The following is a 21,189-nucleotide window of genomic DNA, read 5'->3' as shown; positions in this document are numbered from 1 at the left end:
AAAGCAGTAGGAAATGGCAAGTGATATCTACTAATCTTTTATAGCCTAATGCATAGTACTTTTTATGAATTCTGATGACTGTCTAAGCACTAATGATTTCCTTGCAGAGCTAAGCTCAGCCAGGCTGTTCCTCCATGGTGGGCTTAATGTAGCTAGCAAATATATTGTTTATCACCATCTTGAGAAAGCTCCTTGAGTTTGTGATCATTTCCTGTAGAATGATGGGGAGACCTGATAAGTAGTGGAACATTCCTCTCCGTTTAATACGTCACCTTTATCTCCTGTATCTAGACTGCAGGGGGTATTGGCCTTGTGGAAAGTTGTATTGGGATAATTGTATCCACCCGATGTGACTTGAACTGCTTTGCCAAGGGAAAGGTTGGACATTTTTCAAAGAAAATAAAGGCGGTCAGGAAAGTGTAACAGAGAGGGGATAAAAAGCAAACAGTGCAGCGAAAGGCAGAGTTCATCCAGAGGGGCATACACTCAGTGTAGGAGAGGTCAGGGAGAAGAGTCTTCACATTCTATATATAGAATCATTTAGTGAAAAGCAACAATTTTTACTAAACCATATATAAAATATTGCAAACGCCCTTCCTGATATTGTATAGATCACCCTTATGCTTCTAACACAGCCCTTGCTTGTAAAGGTTTGGACTCCATAAGACCTCTGAAGATGTCCTGTGGTATCTGGCACCACAATGTTAGCAGCAGATCCTTTAAGTCCCATAGGAAGTCCAGAGGGGCCACTGGGATCTTGTTTTTCCAGTACATCTCACAGATGTGCAATCAGATTGGGATCTGGGGAATTTAAACAGATAGAGATCTGGGGAATTAGGAGAGCAAGTCAATGGCTTGAATTTTATTGTGTTTCTCAAGCTATTGCCATTGCCATGATGGAAGACAAAAAACGGACAGGGGCGCTCTCTGGTGCAATATTGTGGTGCTGAATGGAAGCAGGTGAAGTATATGAATGTCACCACTCACCTGGTAGAGTTGTGCAAGCAATATAGGCACATCTCTATGTAGCACATGTAATACAACAGGTCACCGCAGCTCATCTGGGGCCACCACTCCAAGGATGTGATGTACGCACAGTAGAGATAGGGCCAAGGCACGCCCGGTCAGCCAAAATTCCCCTCAAAGTGACAAAGCGCAGGTGAAGACAAGTGGCAATGGCGGTCTATGGAACCACTCAACACCACTCAATTGGAATACAGGTTTATTATAATGCGTTTCGGCCTGCTCCAATACATACAGGGGCACTTTAAGGGGAATTTTGGCTGAGCGGGCCCCGCCTTGGCCCTATCTCTACATTGCCATGATGGGGTGTATTTGGTCTAAAACAATGTTTAGATAAGTGGCACATGTAACATCCACATGAATGCCAATACCCAAGGTTTTCCAGCAGAACATTGCCTGGAACCTCTTGCTTTCTTTTCCTAGTGCCATTTCCCAGATAAGTACCTGGCTATCCACATCATGTAAAAGGAAATGTGATTCATCAGACCACACCACCTTCCTCTGTTGCCCCATGTTCAGTACTGATGCCTGTGTGCATATTGTTGGCGCTTTCAGCAGTGAACAGTGACATAATAGACACTTTAATCAATCTGTAGTTACTTAGCTTCATATGCAGCAAGCTTTGTGTTCTGATGCTTTTCTAACATAGCCAAGCTTTTTTTCAGCAATTTGTGATACAATGGGGGACATCAATAAAACTCTGACACCCATATCCCTGTAACTAGACTCGCTCTGACACATTTGTATATCTATCACAATTAGACCTTTATCATAATTTGTCTAATATATTCCACCCATTATCAGGTGCCACTGAAAAAAATAATCCATGTTATTCACCTGTCAGTGGATTTAGGGTCAGCCACATGAGCCGCCAGCCAATATGCGGCAACCAATGGCCTGTAAAATTATCTGACACTTGCACCCAGCTACTCGTACAGCCCAAACCTTACCAAAGAAACAACAAATTATTAAACACTTAGGCCAGCATTAATGTGTTTTACAGACTGAGGATGTAGTAAACTTACTGTGCATCTAGTGCTAGAGGAAATCATAGATTAAACTCTAAAACCAAATACTAGATTGATCTATATAGGTAGTTTGCTTTTATGTCACACACCGCTAATCCTTAGTGGCAGGTCAGGTTTAATGAAAGAGTAATATGTTTATACATTGGGTCTAGCTTTCCTTTACGTTCTCTAAAGGGATGGAAATTTACACATATGTGACAGCTACAAAGAGGCTTTTCAGTATAAGAGCAGCTTGTATTTAACTATGCGGTGAATCAGTGCCTAAGCTGTTCCTGCTGCTCTCTAAACATCTGTATTTTCCCATTTGACGCTCATTTTGTCTGATTTATGGCACAAATACAGATCATGCTCTACTGTCCTCTTTAATCTCAAGCATGATCTCTTGCTCGTGGGGACTACATGTCAAGACAGTTCAGAGCTTCCTTGCTTCACTTGCACATGACATACTTTTTCCTAAGGCAAATCTCATAATTTCATAAGAATTCCAAATACACCATGAAAGTAAAACACAAACTGTCACTAGATTAATTCACCTACAAACAAGGTGGCACTACCGTGTCTAAGGTTGGTGCTTGTGCAATGGGCAGGAGCCTCTTATCACTTTATATTGTAATCCACAACAATCCAAAAAAGTACTAAAATGTAATGCTTCAGAATTTGAGTTTAAATCCCACATAGGATGAACAATAGATAACTGTATTTGCAGTATTTGGATTGTAGTATGTGTAGCGTGGTTTAGAGTAACTGTTGTACAGTCTACAAAGTCAACCAAACTGTGATTTGCAATGCTATGTTCCACTGTGTTACAGATATATAACATTGGTAAGTAAATAAATATCTACTGGTTAGTTTCTGGGAAATGCTATAGTCTTAGGCATCAGATAGTTTGTTGGTATAAGGCATTGGTTTAAGAAGCCAAAAAGATCACGGTCTTCCCATTAAAAACAGAGAGATCAAGGACCAGTTTATATACATCCGTCTATGGACTCCTTGTTGTTAAATCGTATAGAGACTTGTAAGTATGCTATTAGTAAAGGGGTGGACGCTGGTCTTTGTGTCTGTCCCCTCATTATTAATTGTCATCCATGATACATAAAGCTGAACACATGCTGGACAGGCTGCTCACCAACCCTACCATGGTATTTGCAGAGTTTTTATTTAGGATTTAAAAATATCAGTATATTTAATGTACCAATAATATTTACTATAGATAATGAATAAGTATGTACACTGCAAAAACCCTTATTCAAAACCAAAACAGTGTTGTATCTGGCCATTGCAGCTAGTTTACCGATCCCTACAGTCTGGGCTGTCGAGGCAGGTTCTAACAGAGAGATATGTCAGCAGCCAAGCTGCGTTATGTCAGGTCCTTATTATGATCTATGCCTGTTCTATCTTTAGTTCTAATCCTCCTAGACTTTTTAAAAAATGTTTTCAATGACAACCAGAACCTGCTGTATAATCACAGCAAGACAGATGTGGTGTGTGTTGTACTTTTCTGTACTTATTCATGTAGGAAGATTGCAAACAAATGGCTCTGCAATGCCATGCTGAAATAAGAGCAGTGTTTAGAGATTTAGCTGGATTTAAACATCTGGTTTATGGTCTATATGTTGTTTAGTGTAGTCTATAGAGAACTAATGGAGCTAAAAAAAACATGACATTAGTAGAACTGTTGAAGTATATTTGGTATCTGGTTACGGTTGGAATAATTCAATAAATAGTGATCATATTATCACCACCTTTGATTAAGTGCTAATGGCAAACAGAATGGCATTGTATCATTAGATAAACTTTATTATCAGACATAACCTTATAAGTGAACGCCCACCTTTTTTTATCTCTCAGCTAAGGCATAAGATGGCCATATACACATAGAATAATGGTTATTTCAGCCAACCATTAACAATCTCATAGGGCTTTGATCAGTCATGTTGTGGCCAATCAAAGTTCTGTGTAACCAACCTCAGATAATGCTTAGTTGACAGCTATTCCTCCTGACGCCCTAGACAATGCATGTGGGGCTGAGCCAACATGCAAGTGTTTTCCGTAATAGTGTTTCCTGTGAGAACAAAGGATCAGGCATGTTGAAATACAGCAGACATGATCCTTCCCCCCCCCCAATATCTGCCATTGGGTTAGAGTCAGGAACCCTCTATATTAGATAAATGTTCACTGTTCACAATCTAAACCTGTGGCTTAGGCCAACATTCATCTACTGCCAAGGAAGTTAGTGATCAATATGGCTAATAGATTAAAAGATGTACAAAAAGAAAGCAAGAGGCGATAAATTATAGAGAAAGTGATAGAAGGACAGGTAAATGAGGGGCATGATATAGCTACAGATGGAAAACAATGATGATAATAGTATTTCCCTTTCCTAAATTCACTTGCCACTAATGGCGGTCAGTTTTGACTGGGACCCCATGGTTACCTAGGGTCATACTGTACTTCTACTCCTTGTAGTATAACTACATAACACTATTCAGTAAACTCAAGTAACATTTCGTGCAAACACTAGGTATGGATATAGAGCTTAACACATTACGTGACATAGTGTGAAATGCAGTGTTATTTTTCCGATCATCTGGGAATGCTGGGAGATATAAATCTGAAAGTTATATCTTAATAAGTCCATATTGAAAAAATAATAGCCAAGTTCAGAAGAACCCTACCCTGGGAGACTAAAATTCCGCTAAAGGAATGAGTTAGCGTTGTGCCATTCCATTCAACTATATTTCCAGTTTTTTATTCACCCTGGCAAACATCTGTTAGAATATCTCAAAAACTAAATTTAGATTGACCTGGCTCTGTTCTTTATTACACATACGCATGGAGAGAAAACTCTGGCACCTCTTATAACCTATCTCCACGCTCCATAACATCATTTTCTACCACTTGTCACTTAGCAATAAGAAACTTTAAAGAATAATATTTGTAATTATGTTATAAAATGCCTGCGTGGGTTTATAACATCTTTACGCCATGAGTCAGGACCTGGATTACCAGTAACAAATCTAATCCAATGCTAATTGCAGTTTAGGCCTCTGGCTATTCTACTGCATTGCCTTCACCACCATGGGACACTTAGGACCGCAGACTACATAAAGGACTACTACAAATATGTTCTACCATGAGAGCCGAAATAAAGTAATGTGAAGTGGCTGCACACTTGAGTTAAGTATACAGGTTCTCAGAGTAAGTGGATAATGGAAATATTGAACAGAAATATTGCACGTATTTCTCCATAAATTAAAACTCTCAATAGAAAACACATTATAAGAGTGCTTAGCACTATACATTATCTATCTGTACTGTTTACTTTCCTTCTTTCCAGTTGTATAACATATTGGCAGTAATAAACAGATCAAATACATTTAAGATTTCTTATAATTCATCTTCATGTACATTTTCATCCACAAAGTGATCAAGGAGCTATAAGAGTGCTCAGGCCAGGAGACATTTACAGTCTTGTTATGGATGTGTATAAGCATCCATATACAATTATACTTCAAGAGGATATGCTCTTTTCTATAACCATAGGTCTTTACTAATTTATCACTCTTTGAAATACATAAACCGTAGACTACAGCTAAATCGGCCAACAAGACTTTTCCCTATGTGTAAACAGCAGATTCTTTAACCGTTTTCTTGCTTGCAGGTCAACAGATATTTTGTAGGACCTTGGTTAGAAAAGAGGAAAATTCTATGTCCAAGTCATATGGCTTTTAGTCTACTCTTAGCTGCCAGTTGTATGTTTTTGACCATAGTGCCAAACCTCAGCAATATTATAACATCTCTGGTGCTACTAGTGTGCAGTAGTGTATGCACATCAGGGAGCCACATCCAAGGGGCAATAGGGTTACCCTAGGTAGAGAACACTCGGTAACCATTAGTTACCGAGAAGACCAGAATCCATAGTGTAGATGGTCGTAATTCTATTTCTATTTGGAAAGTAAAAGGGACGGTTAGCTGATTGATGAGCAATCAGCGTTATGATGATCACTAGTGAGCGGTGCATTCCATTCTAAAACCTATCAGATCTAGAAGACCCGATAAAATATACTTCCTGTACCCCATGTACATTGCAAATGATTCCCTCGTACTATCCTAATATTTCACTTATGTGGTGAGAACATTTTGTTTTATATAAACATGACACTTAAACACTTGCTGACTTCTTACAAGAATTCCTCAAAGTATCCTCCCGTCAGCTTTATTTATATAACTTAAGATAATATAGTGTTACTTCGGTGGAAGATTAGATTTTTTCTTAATCTTATAATAACATTAAGGGTGGATAAGGAAGGGCTTGGTAGAACTGGATGTTATTGAAATAGATAGTGAACTTGTATTATGTGGCTTTTTCATTGGAGAGCTGTACTATCTGGAAACCCAGCCCCTGTAGAACAATATAGTCACTTTGCATTGAAGTTTAGAGAAAATGTCCTCTTCATCAGCTTTTAAACTTTAGTTACTAAAACGTGTCAGCTAAGTTCAGTAAGCGCTGAGGCAGGTCTGCAGAAGCTACAGCAGGAAAATAGAAAAAGAAAGACATGTTGTCAAAATGTCTAGTTGAAGAACAAATCTAAAACGGATTACTTTGTTCCATCACTATAGATAAGATGAAACAGAGAGTGCAGGAATTCCCGTGAGAAACCCCAACCCTCTAAAAATTGCAGGAGCTGTTATGTAGTAAAATCTATTATAAATATAGAGCACTGTATCTAGAATTTAGAATTCCAGAAAAAGAAACATTCCAGCATAAGTCACCATTATAGTGTTATAAAGAGTATAAGCGGTATATACAAGGAAGTTCAATGCTTGCCAATGTTCAGAATTCACAATTGTGGCACCTTGAATATTTAGAATATTGGTATCACATTTGCTATATGCCAGTGTTGTCTCTTCTTGCATTTGATTTAGTGTTGTGAAACAGACACTGTCATTTTAGAATCCATAAAAATTTGAAAAAAACAAACAAAAAAAACCTCTGCCAATCACATTATGTAATTCCTGCTGGACTTGGGGGAAGATACCATCCAGACCCAGTGATTTGAAAGCTGAAGAACTGCATTTGTGTTAAGCAGATGACATTGAATGAAGAATTTACATTATCCCGACTCACGTCATCTGTTTTCTTTCCTGTGTAAATACAGTAGAGAGGAAGGCATTTTTTAGATTGGCTATTTCCTCTTCCTCCTCCTCCTTCTCCTTTACACCTATTTCTGAGACCAATGTTTCTTGTTATTTATGCAGTGAAAGAAGATTTTGGGGTTATTTTAACTTTTTGTTGCAATGATTCTATCTTTAAGTTGGTTATTTGTGCACCAAAAAGTTTATAGTTGGCTGGGGGTGACTTGAAAAACAAAACATACAGTACCTACCCCGGTCCCCCACAACTCCTGGTGTCACTTTATCCAGCTCCCTGCTTGTCCCACTAATCCCTATTTATGAGACCAACTCATGTTCACAATGACAGCTGACTCCACCAATCACTGACTGCAGCAGTGTGCTGTGGCTCAGTCACTGGTTGGCTGATAGAAAGCTGAATGAACAGGGGACCAGATGACCTCTTATTGGGAGCTGCGGGGCACCAAGGTAGTCGAGTATGTCTTGGTAAAGTGTATAAAAAAGCCAGTTTAGCTTGCTGACCACCACCATACACAGCAAACAAACCGGACAGGTTAGGGGGCCCTTGTTCTCGAGGTAAGTGTGAGTCCCCAATGGTAAGGTCCATGAGTCACTTATAGCATATCTTCTAGGTAAGCCATAGATAAGATGGGAGTACACCTTAATTGATAAGTTCTCCAATAAATTTAGTTCACAAATCAAATTAGAGATACTTAACCCTTTAAATTAACCCCTTAACTCCTATTTTTATACTAGTTTGGATTAGTCCACTAATGGGGAATAATTATTAAAAAGATTTCCTGAGTTTAATAATGTCCTCATGTAGGTGGGAAATAATGCTGCAGTTTGAAGTGTACAGAGAAACAAAATGTTGTTTTTCTCTTTAATCTACTTTGTGAATCAGCATATGACTCTTGATTTCTCTCTTACAAACTCAGTACGACGTTGGCAGAAAGAGACATGGAAACTCTCTGCTCCTGGTATTGTTAGGATAGGCATGTGTTTTTACAGGCTCTAAATTAAAGGCATTCCTTTTTTTGAATAGATCATTAAAAAGGGTATTTTTTTTTGTTTTAGAATTAAATGTTCCAAAATATCTTTAGCGTTGTGGGCTGCGCCAAGTCTGCAGAGCGAGTTTATATATAGCCAGCACACAGTGCATGTTTGGCGTGTTTTCGTGTGATTACAGCTTAGCATGACCTGCATTATGATTAAATGAAAAGCATACAAGTGGGACAGTCGCTCCGTTCAGCCTCACTAACAGACAACACATTTCATGCAAGGAAACAAAGAACAAATGTTATTTTATACTCCTCCTGGAGTAATATTTTTTGTGAAGTAGATGTAATGCAATGGTATATCCTCAATGGAGTTTGTATTAGATAAAATGCAATAGTCAAACCATATGTCTAGGTGTATAGAAACATGTGCAGAAAGTCTCAATCTGTGGCTAAATTGACATCATCTGCACATTAAAATAATTTAGTGTACAAAGTCTTTTAGTGTAAAACTCTTATTCTAGTATCTACGTGTTTGGCTTGTGTTGGTTCAATTGCTATTAATTTTCTAGCATAGATGAACATGGTTCTTACATTCTCTGCAGTTTATCTGCTGAATTCTCTTGCCTATACAGCCTATAGCCGGGTTCACACTACCTAATACACCGGCCGTTCTGTGACACAGGCCGTGTTACAAAATGGCCAGTGTCAGTGACGTTTATCCTGGCCGGTAGCGGATGAACTGCAGTTTCGGCAGGATGAACTTCATTTCTTTTGAATTGGGATCCGAGCGCATTTGTGTGTGCCCGAATCCCAATTACCCATAGCAGACAATATAAAGTGTGGCCGTAGCTGCACTCTACATTGTGTGAACTGTTAGTGTTATGCAACCACTATTCAATGAATAACGGCCGCACAAAACTAATGTTTCATTTTTTTTGTACAGCCATCTGGAGCCCCGTCCGAGGCCTTTATTTGATAATGTACAAATGAATAGAAACCTATACCATAGTTATTGTACCTAGTTGCTATGTAAAATCACATATATGACTGATATCAGGTATATGTGAGCACATGCGGGCCCCCATCTATCACACTGTTAGCTTCATAAATCTAGAGCATGCTTACTAAGGTTGAGATAGGCCATCACCAGGTTAATGGGTCATGACATATACTGTCATCAGCTCAGTAAGTGCATTTACCCAATGTATGACTGATACAGATGTTGTTTCCCTTATAGTTTTAGGCATCACTAACTCTCTCCTTGTGTTGTTTTTGGCATGGCACTAGGATTATGTTCATTGCATTAATTAGTTTTGTATATATGTGTGCACATAGCTAGATCACAGTTGGCTTAGATCAATGTTCCCCAAGCTATGGTGCTCAAGGTGATACAAAACTACAATTTCCATCATGACCAAAGTTGTAATTTTGCAACAATCGGAGAACCACAGTTTGGGAAAGACTGCATTAGATAAGTTGTATATGGTGCTTATCCATACCATCCCCATTATATTACACTGAAGTATGCATGTTTCGCACTATGTAATCCTTACTGCATTTCATTGAGGAGAAGTTATGCTTTCTGTGTCAGATGTTTCTAGCTGTTGAAAAAGAGTGAAAGAAATGTTAATTACTTTGGCATTCGTAGCTGTATAAATATAACGTTTTTGGCAGGCTGAATGTCTTCTGCCACTACCCAATAACTGTTAATCCAGAAATTCCTTGTCTATGCGCAGCCTACATCGCCTGACAAGAATATCACATTTTGATGAAATAATTTGTATATAAAATCCAGGTCATTGATAGAAAGGAATTTTCCTATCTAACTGTACTTGACTCGTTCTTGTAAACCAAGGGGACAGACATTTCATATATTTCGTTGGTGTTTCTCCCGGTATTGGTTAATCTACGGTATGGTTTAAAAAAGCTCTGTGTAGCATTAAAGAAGCAGTTCACAAAAAAATATTATTGCCCCCGCTGGAACATATACTCACAGCAGCTGATCGGTGTCCGGCAGCGCAGCTTCGTTCCGGTCCCGCGGAGACATTCAAATCTGGCACGCGCTCACATGCACATGTGACTCCTCTTCTGTTTCCTGTGATTATACGCCAGTACTCACACGCTTCAATACACTGTCTATGGAAGCGAGTGACTTTCGCCGTTCAATTACAAGACAGAGAAGAGGAGTCACTGCAGAAGCGGATGTGAGCGTGCGCCAGATTTGAACTGCGCCGCAGCGACGGAACACCGATCAGCTGTTGTGAGCATACGTTCCAGCGCCTACTGGGGGGGGGCAATAATATTTATTTCTTTAACATAGAATAGTATTAACATCATACAGTCATACATTTTACTACTTGATAGAATTTTAGAAAAGTTTGAAATTTAAAGGGGCTCCTCTAGACTTTACTGTCACATACCCTGCATGGTTCACCATCGTTCAGTTGAGGATTTTACTATTGGTAATAAAAGGTGCACTGTAAGTTGAGTCTAGTCATTTATGGGTTCTCCAGACACGACACAGAAGACAGTTCAAGCATTGCACGCAACCAGGCGAAGAATGTTGTGTCTTGAAATCCTCTAATTCTAGTGGACAATGGAATTTTATGATGGAATTTTAGTAGGAGAGAGTAAAACTGGGACCATATGTGATACAGGAAGCAGGAAGACAAATGAAATAACTAGACAAGTCTTGATGTACTTGCCTGCCATGTCCTTCAAAATACCTTAAAGGAATAGAACTCGTTCTACATTGCCACCTACTGGAGGTTGCTTTCTTCAAAGCAGTGTTTGGCCCATAATGGGCCTTAAGCCAATCTAGAAACTCTTTGAAGGCATAGTTACCCATCTGTTTGAAGGTTCTGTTCTAAGGCCCAAAAAGAAGGAGCGCTACCTCCATATTGAGCAAGTTCTTTTCTTCTTAGAGGGAAGCTACTCTACATACTCTTTTTCCCATGCTGCATTGCATTGCTTGTAATCCTCCATATGCCTTTGGTGGTTTGGTGGTGTCCAAGGATTAGCCCTGTAGTCCAACATTCCTTAAAATTACTCTTCCATATAACATTTTCCCTTGTAATGTCAGCCACCAACGCCTATAATCCATCCTTATAGAAACAGAATAAAGGTAATAAAATGGCTTTTGTGGGTTCTTCATTTTCCATTAAGACCATCATACAATGAGTTAGCTTGTTCCCTAATCAACCATACTATGGAGTGATGTTAATGATCTCTAAAGCACCAGATTATAGGTCTTTCACTGTACTAGATACTACCTTTTCATCATGTGTATTTATATTGTGGGTCAAATATATGTAGTAACGGTATTGTCCAGAATTATAAAAGATGTGGTCAGCTTTAGAAACAGCATCACTCTTGTCTATGGGATGTATTTGGTATTGCAGCTTAGCCATATTCAATTGAGGAACATTTGAGGGCACAGCACAAGGACAAGAGGAGAACTATTTCTGGAAAAAAAAGACCTTTTGGCTATTGTTGTAGTTCAATGTAACCGGATATTTTTTATATTGAGAGAATTAAAATTCAGATACGTAAGTGGAAATGACATCTATAGGGAACTAACTTGTCAGCTCACTTGTTTGCACAATGATGCATTTTACTGGAATTTGGTAAAGTTAATGCCGAGTTGGTTAATATTAGACCATCTGTTGTTATTGGATCTACAAGGGGATTCTGTTAGCTAAATTACAAGTATGTTTTCGCCAATTCAGAGGTGAGAAGATTTCTGTAGAAGAAATTCATGGGCTTTTTTTAACTAATGGAAATTTCCCTTTCTTTCTTTAGGACAAGCCAAGTATCTCCATATTGGAGAAGAGATGGATGGGGTTGATATGAGGGCAGAAGTTGGCCTTCTCAGTAGGAATATTGTCATCTATGGAGAAATGGAAAAAAGTTGTTACAACAGCACTGCATGTAACTTTTTTGACTTTGATACTTTTGGAGGTCATTTTAAGGTATGTAAATCATGTACAATGGAACACAGGGTTGTAGATCAGAAAATAACATGATATTTTAAAATAATATAAAGTTTTGGAACTGTTGATAAATTGTAAGGAATGTCTTGTCTTATTTCTTTTAGATTGGTAAAGGCTTCAAGGCAGTTCATTTGGAAGGCATGGAATTAAAACACATGGGGCAACAATCAATGGGTCATTACCCAATTCATTTCCATACAGCGGGTGATGTGGATGAAAAGGGGGGTTATCACCCTCCCACTTACGTGAAAGATATCTCCATCCATCACACATTTTCTCGCTGTGTTACTGTTCATGGCACCAATGGTTTGCTGGTAAGTATCTAAGTGCATCAGTAAAAGCCAAGCAAACATAATAGTAGGCCAACATGCCCAGTCTACTTAGGGTTGGTTCATGTCTGGTTGCCTAGTCCTTTTTTCTTTTTTCTCTTTTCTCAAAATTGCACAGGGAAACTCAGCATAAAGAATTAATTGACTAACAACATGTTATAGACCTGAATAGTGTTCATTTAGTTCTTCGAGATATCTTCATGGCCACATGAGTATCAGGTTTAGTGTTCTGGAGCTTAGAACTGGAAATTGTACATTAACATGTTTAAGTAGCACTCACTTAAATATAGGATGGGAACTGCTAAGGGCCCTATTCCACCGGACGATTATCATTAGCATAATCGTTAACGATTAACGATCTCAAACGACCGCTATTGCGAAAGACCTGAAAACGTTCACTCATTTCCATGGAACGATAATCGTTACTTATGATCGTAATTGCGATCGTTTCTTCTTCCGTATTTCTTCGCTATTGCGTTCGTATCTATTGCGAACGACCGAACGATGTCTTATTCAATGCGAACGATTTGCGAACGTTTTGCGAACGAGCAACGATAAAAATAGGTCCAGGTCTTATAAAGCGATCAACGATTTCTCGTTCGGTCGTTAATCATTACTGCATTTCAACCGAACGATTATCGTTTAGATTCGAACGATTTAACGATAATCTGAACGATAATCGTCCGGTGGAATAGGGCCCTAAATGGGGTTATTGTGAGGTGAACCTGTCTAAAATTGGGGGTTCTTTAATTTTGCTTAGTAGTAAGTTCCAGGTATGGTGTTGTAAATGTTACAATAATTGTTGTTCTTCTTGTCAAGGTAAAGGACATTGTGGGTTATGACACTCTTGGCCATTGTTTTTTCACGGAAGATGGTCCGGAAGAACGCAACACATTTGACCACTGTCTAGGTCTTCTGGTAAAACCTGGAACCTTACTGCCTTCTGACAGAGATAATAAAATGTGCAAAACTATAACCGAAGGCTCTTATCCAGGATATATAGCAAAACCCAGGCAGGACTGCAAGTAAGTCTGCAGTATCTGGTGGGATGCAGCAAATGTCAATATTATTATACTGTATTTAAATTGTCACAATTTCAACAAACTTTGCATAAATCATTAGCATGCAAATATATTAAAAAAACAACAACTTTGTAATATAATAAGAGAAAAGTGCTTGTTATGCCCCACCCAGCTTGCATGGCAACTTAGACTGCTTGCTACTGTTGTCTAATGGCTTCCATGCTTCTGCTTCCTAGGGTATAGAGACATAGAAGAGCAGCCCTTTTCTGTGTGTGAAGTGTATGAAGACATTTTAACCGATTGTACCCTAGGCTAAGGAATAGCAAACTTGGATGGCACCATTGGTTTGCTGGTAAAGCATTAGTCAAAGCCAAGCAAACAATATGGTTGGAGGCTAATGTGCCTAGTTTACTTAGGGATGATTCATACCAGTTTAATGATTATAAGTGGCTTGTAAAGTTACTAATAGGGTATATTAACCCTTTGGTTTATTGTGCAGTTTTCTTTACCAGTCTGAAGACAAAGTTACGCACCACATGTTTTCTTCAGGAGTATGCAGGACACTTATTTTCCACTTCTTGTTTTTTCTGTTTGCCTTCAGTGCTGTTTCCACCTTCTGGATCGCCAATCCCAATAACAACCTCATCAACTGCTCAGCAGCTGGCTCAGAAGTAAGTATAGGTTTAAGACTCTTAGCCTAGCTTAGTCATAGAACAGAAGCAAAGTCCGACATAAATTAGCGGTCCATCTGGAATAGTTTATATGTTACCTTATATCTGGAATCCACTACAAGCTCCCGCTGAGTGTGGCTCACTGAAGCATGCTAAGTAATTAGAGGCTCTATTAACCTTAGTTATTCTCACCTTGATGTTCTGGCCAGGACCGCCTTGCTTTATGACCATTGAGAAGATATAAATGGTTTACATAGCTCTAAAAGACATAAAAGCATGAAGGATCCCAAGCACCATAATCCCACACATTCTTTGTATTAAATCCATACCGCTGGAGAATCATAGCGGAAAGTCTCCTAATGTTTTATTATAGATTTAATAAAATAACATAGTTCACCTAAGAAATTGAAGTAATAATGATATATTTTATATTGCTGGACTAAAAGCATTATGATATTGTTTCCAGGAAACTGGATTTTGGTTCATATTTCATCATGTACCTACTGGGCCTTCGGAGGGAATGTATGCACCAGGAAAATCTGAACACACTCCCTTAGGAAAGTTCCACAATAACCGTGCACACTCCAACTACAGGGTAAGTCTGGCCTAGCAGAGAAACCATAGAACACACGTTGTACTTCACACAGTATTTAGGAGTAACAAATTACTGTAACAGGTTTTCTTATTAGCCAAAATGGCACACAATATTAATAGGAGTGGTCAAAGTATACATTGGACTATAGTTATGAGTGCGTTCTGTTCCAGGAGAAAGTAGTCTTCTGTCTCCTTAGTGATTGACAGCCTGGTGTGTATTAATCTACACATAGCTGCCTATAATTCACTGCAGAGAGGGCCAGGAGAAGAAGGAAAAGAGGCACAGGGTACTCCCATCATAGTTATTATTTCAGTTCTTAGTCTCTTATTATCCATCATAGACATTAGTTTGTCTAAAGTTTTACAAAATTTTCTGACACATAAATCTAAGGAGTAGACACATAGGGGGAAATGTATCAAGGGCTTTGCACCTATTTTTAGGTGAATAATTGGATTTTTGTACCAATTTTTGGCCTAAGTTCTATTTATGAACAAGTATTTAAGAGGTGAATATTTTTTAGATGCGACTTTTTTTTATTCTGCCTTTTTTGAGTATTTACCCAAAAGTTCACCGAATCTGGGATTAGCCCCAAATTTATCATTTGCGACTTTTTTAAAAGTTGCACAAACAGGTGCAGGCCTACGTCTGTTCTTTTTACTTAGATACATTCACTATGGCAGTGCTATATTTTAATAAATCAGTCACAAGATATTGGAACAAAATATACACCTCATTAGAATAGTTGCACACATTCGACTCCTTATTAAATATCCCCCAAAATGGGTAATGCATCAGCTTTGCAGAGTGGATTTCGTGTCAACTACCTGCTCCTTTACACCCAAACTGCAGTTTGGCCATTCATTCATTGCTGAAATATTGCTCAAAGTTATATGCACAGCTGTATATGATTGGGAAATAGTCTTTTGGTTTATTACCATCTCTCACATGTCTATTTTTTTCTACATGCAGGCTGGAATGATCATTGACAATGGTGTCAAAACAACTGAAGCCACTGACAAGGATAAAAGACCAATCCTTACTCTTGTTGGAGCACGGTAAGTGCTTTGAATGTCATCCCAATATTAATTCTACTATAGCACAATCCAGTTTAGATAATTTACAATAAAACAGTTTCACTTAATCTAAGAAAATCTGAATGGAAAATATATGAAACCAACCACCAGACAGAGTTATAAAAGAAGTATTTGGTTAGGGGACAGGGATGGGGAACTTTCAACCCTCCAGTTGTTGCAAAACTACAATTCCCACGCCACCATGCATGATCAACTAAAGGTATGGCTTTGGCTGCCCGGCTATCATGAGAATTGTAGTTTTGCAACAGCTGTAGTGCCAAAGGCTCGCCATCACTGGCTTAGGACTTTTTGGACATTTCCTTTACAAATTGGTGGGGAAGAATTCCCTCCCAATACAGTAGATGGAGGAGAATCACTGTTGTATCATGCACAGTAGACAATACAGCAGTAATATAACAATATCTAGCAATAATGTAACTATATCTAGAAGAGCATATAATACAAAGATCTCACTGACAAGAACATTTTGTTGGTTCAATCATCAATATACTGTAGTATGAAGCAGGCACATAGCCATGATCTATCAAAATAATATAAAATGATGCTAAAATGTGGACATCAAATACTTTTAAGAAGTCTCAAACTTATATTTGCTACTTATTACAACTTGGTGTCTGTTACCTAAATATTTGCCTTGTGGAAATCAAGGAAATACCATACAGCCCTCAGTATAGCCCTTTGTAATCCAATGCTTGCACGATATCATTATTATAATCAAAACCCAGTCTGGCTTCTTGCTTTGCAATAAAACAGTAGAGTATATTATTAGAATGCATGCACGGCACACTTGTTAATATCCCCAGGCCCTGAAGTCTGTTTTTTGTATCTTCTATTCTCGACCAGGTATGGTCCACATCAGGATGCTGATCCTTTCAAGCCAAGAGTACCTGCAATAATCCAAAACTTTATTGCATACAAGAACCAGGACCATGGAGCTTGGCTGCGGGGAGGAGATGTTTGGCTGGACAGCTGCCAGTAAGTTCAGAGTTTTTACAGCCTGTGATGTGAAGCCTCTTGTTTATACTAGGAGTATTTCAGATAAGCTGCTAGAATAACCATTGGCAGATGGGACTTTTAATAAAACGAAGAATGTGATATAGAGTAGAAGGAGAAAATGAATGTGAGATCACATTTTATTGTCTAATTTATGTTAACCCATTATCCATAATACAGTGCTTTTATCTATACTGTAAACCAGTGAGTGTTTTCCATGTAGTGGTCTTTACCAATCAGTCACTAGCCTAATATTATGAAGTAAGAATAATGGGCCCAAGCTCTAGTTTTTTTCATTTACAGACTTTTTCATTTACAAACTCTCCCATCATCATCATTAGAGATGAGTGAAGCGGGTTCGGGCTCGAGTCGATCCGAACCCGAATGATCGGCATTTGATTAGTGGTGGCTGCTTAACTAGGATAAAGCTCTAAGGTTGTCTGGAAAACATGGATACAGCCAATGACTATATCCATGTTTACCACATAGCCTTAGGGCTTTATCCAACTTCAGCAGCCACCGCTAATCAAATGCCGAAAGTTCGGGTTCGGATCGACTCGAGCATGCTCCAGGTTCGCTCATCTCTAATCATCATATAAATCTATATAAATCCCATATAACTCTTAAATCATATAGCCTACAGTGACCCTGCTAGCACTACACCACCGTATGAGTGGCTTCTATCCTAACCTCTGGCCCCTATAGTAAACTTTTTAATGCTCCGACCAATTTGCCTAATACCGAGATGCCGCGGTCACTATTGACCAGGGCATCTATAGGGTTAATCAGGACTTTGTGTATCAGGCCACGCTCTAAAGAGAGTGACCTTACATTGGTCAATAAGACTATATTTGAAGAACATGAAAGAAGCTAATAATAATACTACTTTATAGCTTATCCACAGATTAAATCATTGAAGCCTGAATGGCTGGGTCTGACTACTAGGAGAAAGGAACTGCTACGGGGGTCCTTATAGAGAGAGCACTAGGCTGTTTGTATCTACTGATGACTGTTCATCTTGAGCCACTTTTCCAACAAAACCCCAATTCTCTGGATTGTAGGCGCTCCAGCAGTCAGATACTACTATTCAGGATTTTGTTTATGCAGTGGCAATGGAGGGATATGAAAGGATATTACCACCTACTTTGTTATTTGTCTCTAAGGCCCCGTTCACACTACGGACTCGGCGCCGAATCCTGCCTTCAATCTCTTTGAACGAGAGGGCTTGTGCACCTTCGCTCTCAGCGCCTTTACGCTCAAAGAATTGACATGTCAATTCTTTAAGCGGAGAGGTGTGCAAGCCCTCCCATTCAAACACATTGAAGTCAGGAGTCTGTAGTGTGAATGGCGCCTTAGGCCAAAAGTGGAAGGAAAAGTTAAAGGGATTTTCTGCCATGTGCAATCCCTATTTGTAAGAAGAGTTTCTGATAATAAGCTAGTCATAGGGCATCCTGCTGGTGGAACCCCCATGCCTCAGCTGTAACTTGGGGGGAACCAGCAGTGTTCAGTCATCTTGCAGCATTGCCAAATATAATAAAGTAGATTATGGTCAGTGGTTATTTTCCACAAACTGCAATACTAGAGGTCCTATCTGCTTCATCTCCTCTGACAGTGGACATCATGCTGAAATTGCTAGGATCAGAAGTAACTGCTCAAGTCCCTATTAGGCCATACCTCGGAAAGACTGACATCTAAAAATCTAAAGCCATTGTTAGTCCTCTAGGCTCTAAGGCAGGGATGGGGAACCTTCGGCCTGCCAGCTGTTGCAAAACTACAACTCCCATCATGTCTGGATAGCCGAAGCTTAAGCTTTGGCTGTCCAGGCATGATAGGAATTGTAGTTTTGTAACAGCTGAAGGGGGCGAAGGTTCCCCATCCCTGCTGTAAGTAGACAAAAACACTCACAAGTTTGAAAAGCAAGTTAGACTTTTTTTTCGCCATTTACATAAAGGCATCAAATTTAAGATCAGTTACCTAAAACTAATAGCACTGTAAAATGTCACTCACCCTGCAGAAAGTCTGCCGTATGAACTCACTTGATGTTTTCATCAGACTACTGTATTTGGCATCTGTTATGTGAGAGATGTGACAGGATCTACTCCCCTTCCCTCTGGAATGTTTTCATATATCATAAATCTACATATTTCAGCCAAATGTTATAACTAAAGAGATAACAGTCTTACCCCACCCAATCATTTTCTGTCCAGAACATTGAGAGCTGATGAAGGATTGCTGATCATAATACTTATAAGTGATGATGTGCTGTATATAACATATAAATTACATAGAGTTACTGTAAGGATGGGGCAGCCCTTTCGTCCTCATTCCCAGTAACATTCCTACTATTTACATATTATAAACTAATCAACTGAAGCTGTATGTCAAAGACAATATATTCATTATGCTTTACTCTTACGGGTAAATGTCATAGCTGACAGGCTGTTAGAACATTAGAACAATGTTTTTTTTTTACTATGGATTAATTTCTTTTTTCATTTTTTTTCCTTAAGGTTTTCTGACAATGGAATTGGTCTGACCCTGGCCAGGTAGTTATATTATTAGTAACTTATCATTACACAGTACTGTACAATGAAAAATCTTACAACTTTTTAATATACTCTGCTTACTCTCGTTAACCAAAAACCCTTCCTGTTTACATACACACACTGCAATCCTGGCACAGGGTGTATTAAAGCATCTCTGTACCCACAATCTGCCTCCTCAAACTGCTTGCAACACTGTGTCAAATTGGCGTGGCCTAGAGTGTCTATGTCCTAGGCTTGCACGGCCTCTCCCTCCCTCCTCCCCGCCCTCTTCACCATTAGGAATGCCCTTGGGCAGGATTTTTCCTATTCATCACTTGTCTGAACATTGCACAGGTGCCTTAACGATCCAACACATGTTCAGTATTCACACAGCTGAGGAATAGGAGACAATCTGCCTGGAGCATTCCTAATGATAAGGAGGGCGGGGAGGAGGAACGGAGAGGCAGTGCAAGCCTAATACACAGACACTCTAGGCTACGCCAATTTGACACAGGGCTGCAAGTTTAAAAGTTGTTTTTTTGGACAATAACTGCATCATCCGCCAAACGGAACCCAGGACAGATCTTGGATTAAAAGCAGCTATCCGAAGGTACAAGCAGTTTGGGGGTTTAAATTGTGGGTACTGAGTTGCTTTAAATGTATTACAGTCTTTTCTGTAAGTATCAGTAAGTCAGCTGAATATTATACGGGCAGATTTTCAGTCTCTAAATCTTTTTGGCAGCATGATAAAACTGTTGACCATGGTGAAGAAAGTAAACATAAAGTAGACTAGGCCTTGTTCACATTTCATTATGGCTATACGGTGGGATACATTGCAGCCCACCCATTTATTTTTCCTAAGTAGGCTCAAAATGAAATGTGAACAGAGTCTGAACAGGTGCTGGATGTTTCATTATAAAGCAAGTTATCTCCAAACACTTCTCAGATTCCAAGTGCTTTTCCATTCCTGATAAAATGATTGTTTTGTAGTGGGGGGACCTTTCCAGATGATGACGGATCAAAGCAAGAAGTCAAAAACAGCATATTTGTTGGGGAAAGCAACAATGTGGGGACAGAAATGGCAGACAATGTGTTTTGGGGTCCTGGAGGCCTTGATCACAATGGGAGGACGCTACCTAGAGGATTGTAAGTACCGAATATTTACTCTTCTCTTTTTATCATAATGTGCTGGTCAGAACTGTAATAGTCTATGTCATCTTATCTACCGTTAGGAATTTTCCAGTCCGTGGCATTCAGATCTATGATGGGCCAATCAATGTAGAAAACTGTACTTTCCGTAAATATTTTTCCCTGGACGGACGCCATACCAGTGCAATTGGATTCCGTCTGAATAACTCCTGGCAAAGCTGCCCAAACAACAATGTGACCAAAATTACATTTGAAGATGTGCCGGTAAGTTCTTCTGAAAAAAATTATATCCAGTTGACAGCCATTAACCTATGTTTCAGAAGGTTCTCAGTTCCTCGAATTGCTTTCTTAGACTCTTTGGGGGAGATTTATCAAAGAGTGTAAAATTTAGACTGGTGCAAACTGGCCACAGCAACCAATCACAGCTCCTCTTTCCTTTCACCAAAGCTGGAAGCTGATCTGTGATTGGTTGCTGTGGGCAGTTTGCACCAGTCTAAATTTTACACCCTTTGATAAATCTCCCCCTTTGGGTTCTTTATTGTATAGCATTTCTTCTCTTACTATATAGCTGTAATTATTAAAGCTTTCTATTTATTATGAGGAGGCACAACATGGCATCAATCAATTCTTAGTG

At 39.1% G+C, this 21,189-nt stretch overlaps 1 protein-coding gene across 2 annotated transcripts in view; it reads left to right on the top strand.

The window, feature by feature from the left end:
- The window catches only part of CEMIP (cell migration inducing hyaluronidase 1), a 99,283-nt gene that overhangs the window by 65,508 nt on the left and 12,586 nt on the right, over window positions 1-21,189 (top strand). For both annotated transcript variants that reach the window (XM_069984497.1, XM_069984506.1), the window contains exons 12-21: window positions 11,987-12,156; window positions 12,282-12,491; window positions 13,326-13,531; window positions 14,130-14,199; window positions 14,666-14,794; window positions 15,764-15,849; window positions 16,732-16,863; window positions 19,392-19,427; window positions 20,397-20,552; window positions 20,639-20,819. In XM_069984497.1, the coding sequence (XP_069840598.1) occupies window positions 11,987-12,156; window positions 12,282-12,491; window positions 13,326-13,531; window positions 14,130-14,199; window positions 14,666-14,794; window positions 15,764-15,849; window positions 16,732-16,863; window positions 19,392-19,427; window positions 20,397-20,552; window positions 20,639-20,819 (1,376 nt within the window). The remainder of the gene's footprint in view (window positions 1-11,986; window positions 12,157-12,281; window positions 12,492-13,325; window positions 13,532-14,129; window positions 14,200-14,665; window positions 14,795-15,763; window positions 15,850-16,731; window positions 16,864-19,391; window positions 19,428-20,396; window positions 20,553-20,638; window positions 20,820-21,189) is intronic.

Source organism: Dendropsophus ebraccatus, chromosome 1 (assembly GCF_027789765.1).
Source record: "Dendropsophus ebraccatus isolate aDenEbr1 chromosome 1, aDenEbr1.pat, whole genome shotgun sequence".
Classification (NCBI taxonomy): Eukaryota; Metazoa; Chordata; class Amphibia; order Anura; family Hylidae; genus Dendropsophus; species Dendropsophus ebraccatus.
Note: the sequence above shows the minus strand (reverse complement) of the source record. Positions and strands in the feature narration are given on the sequence as shown.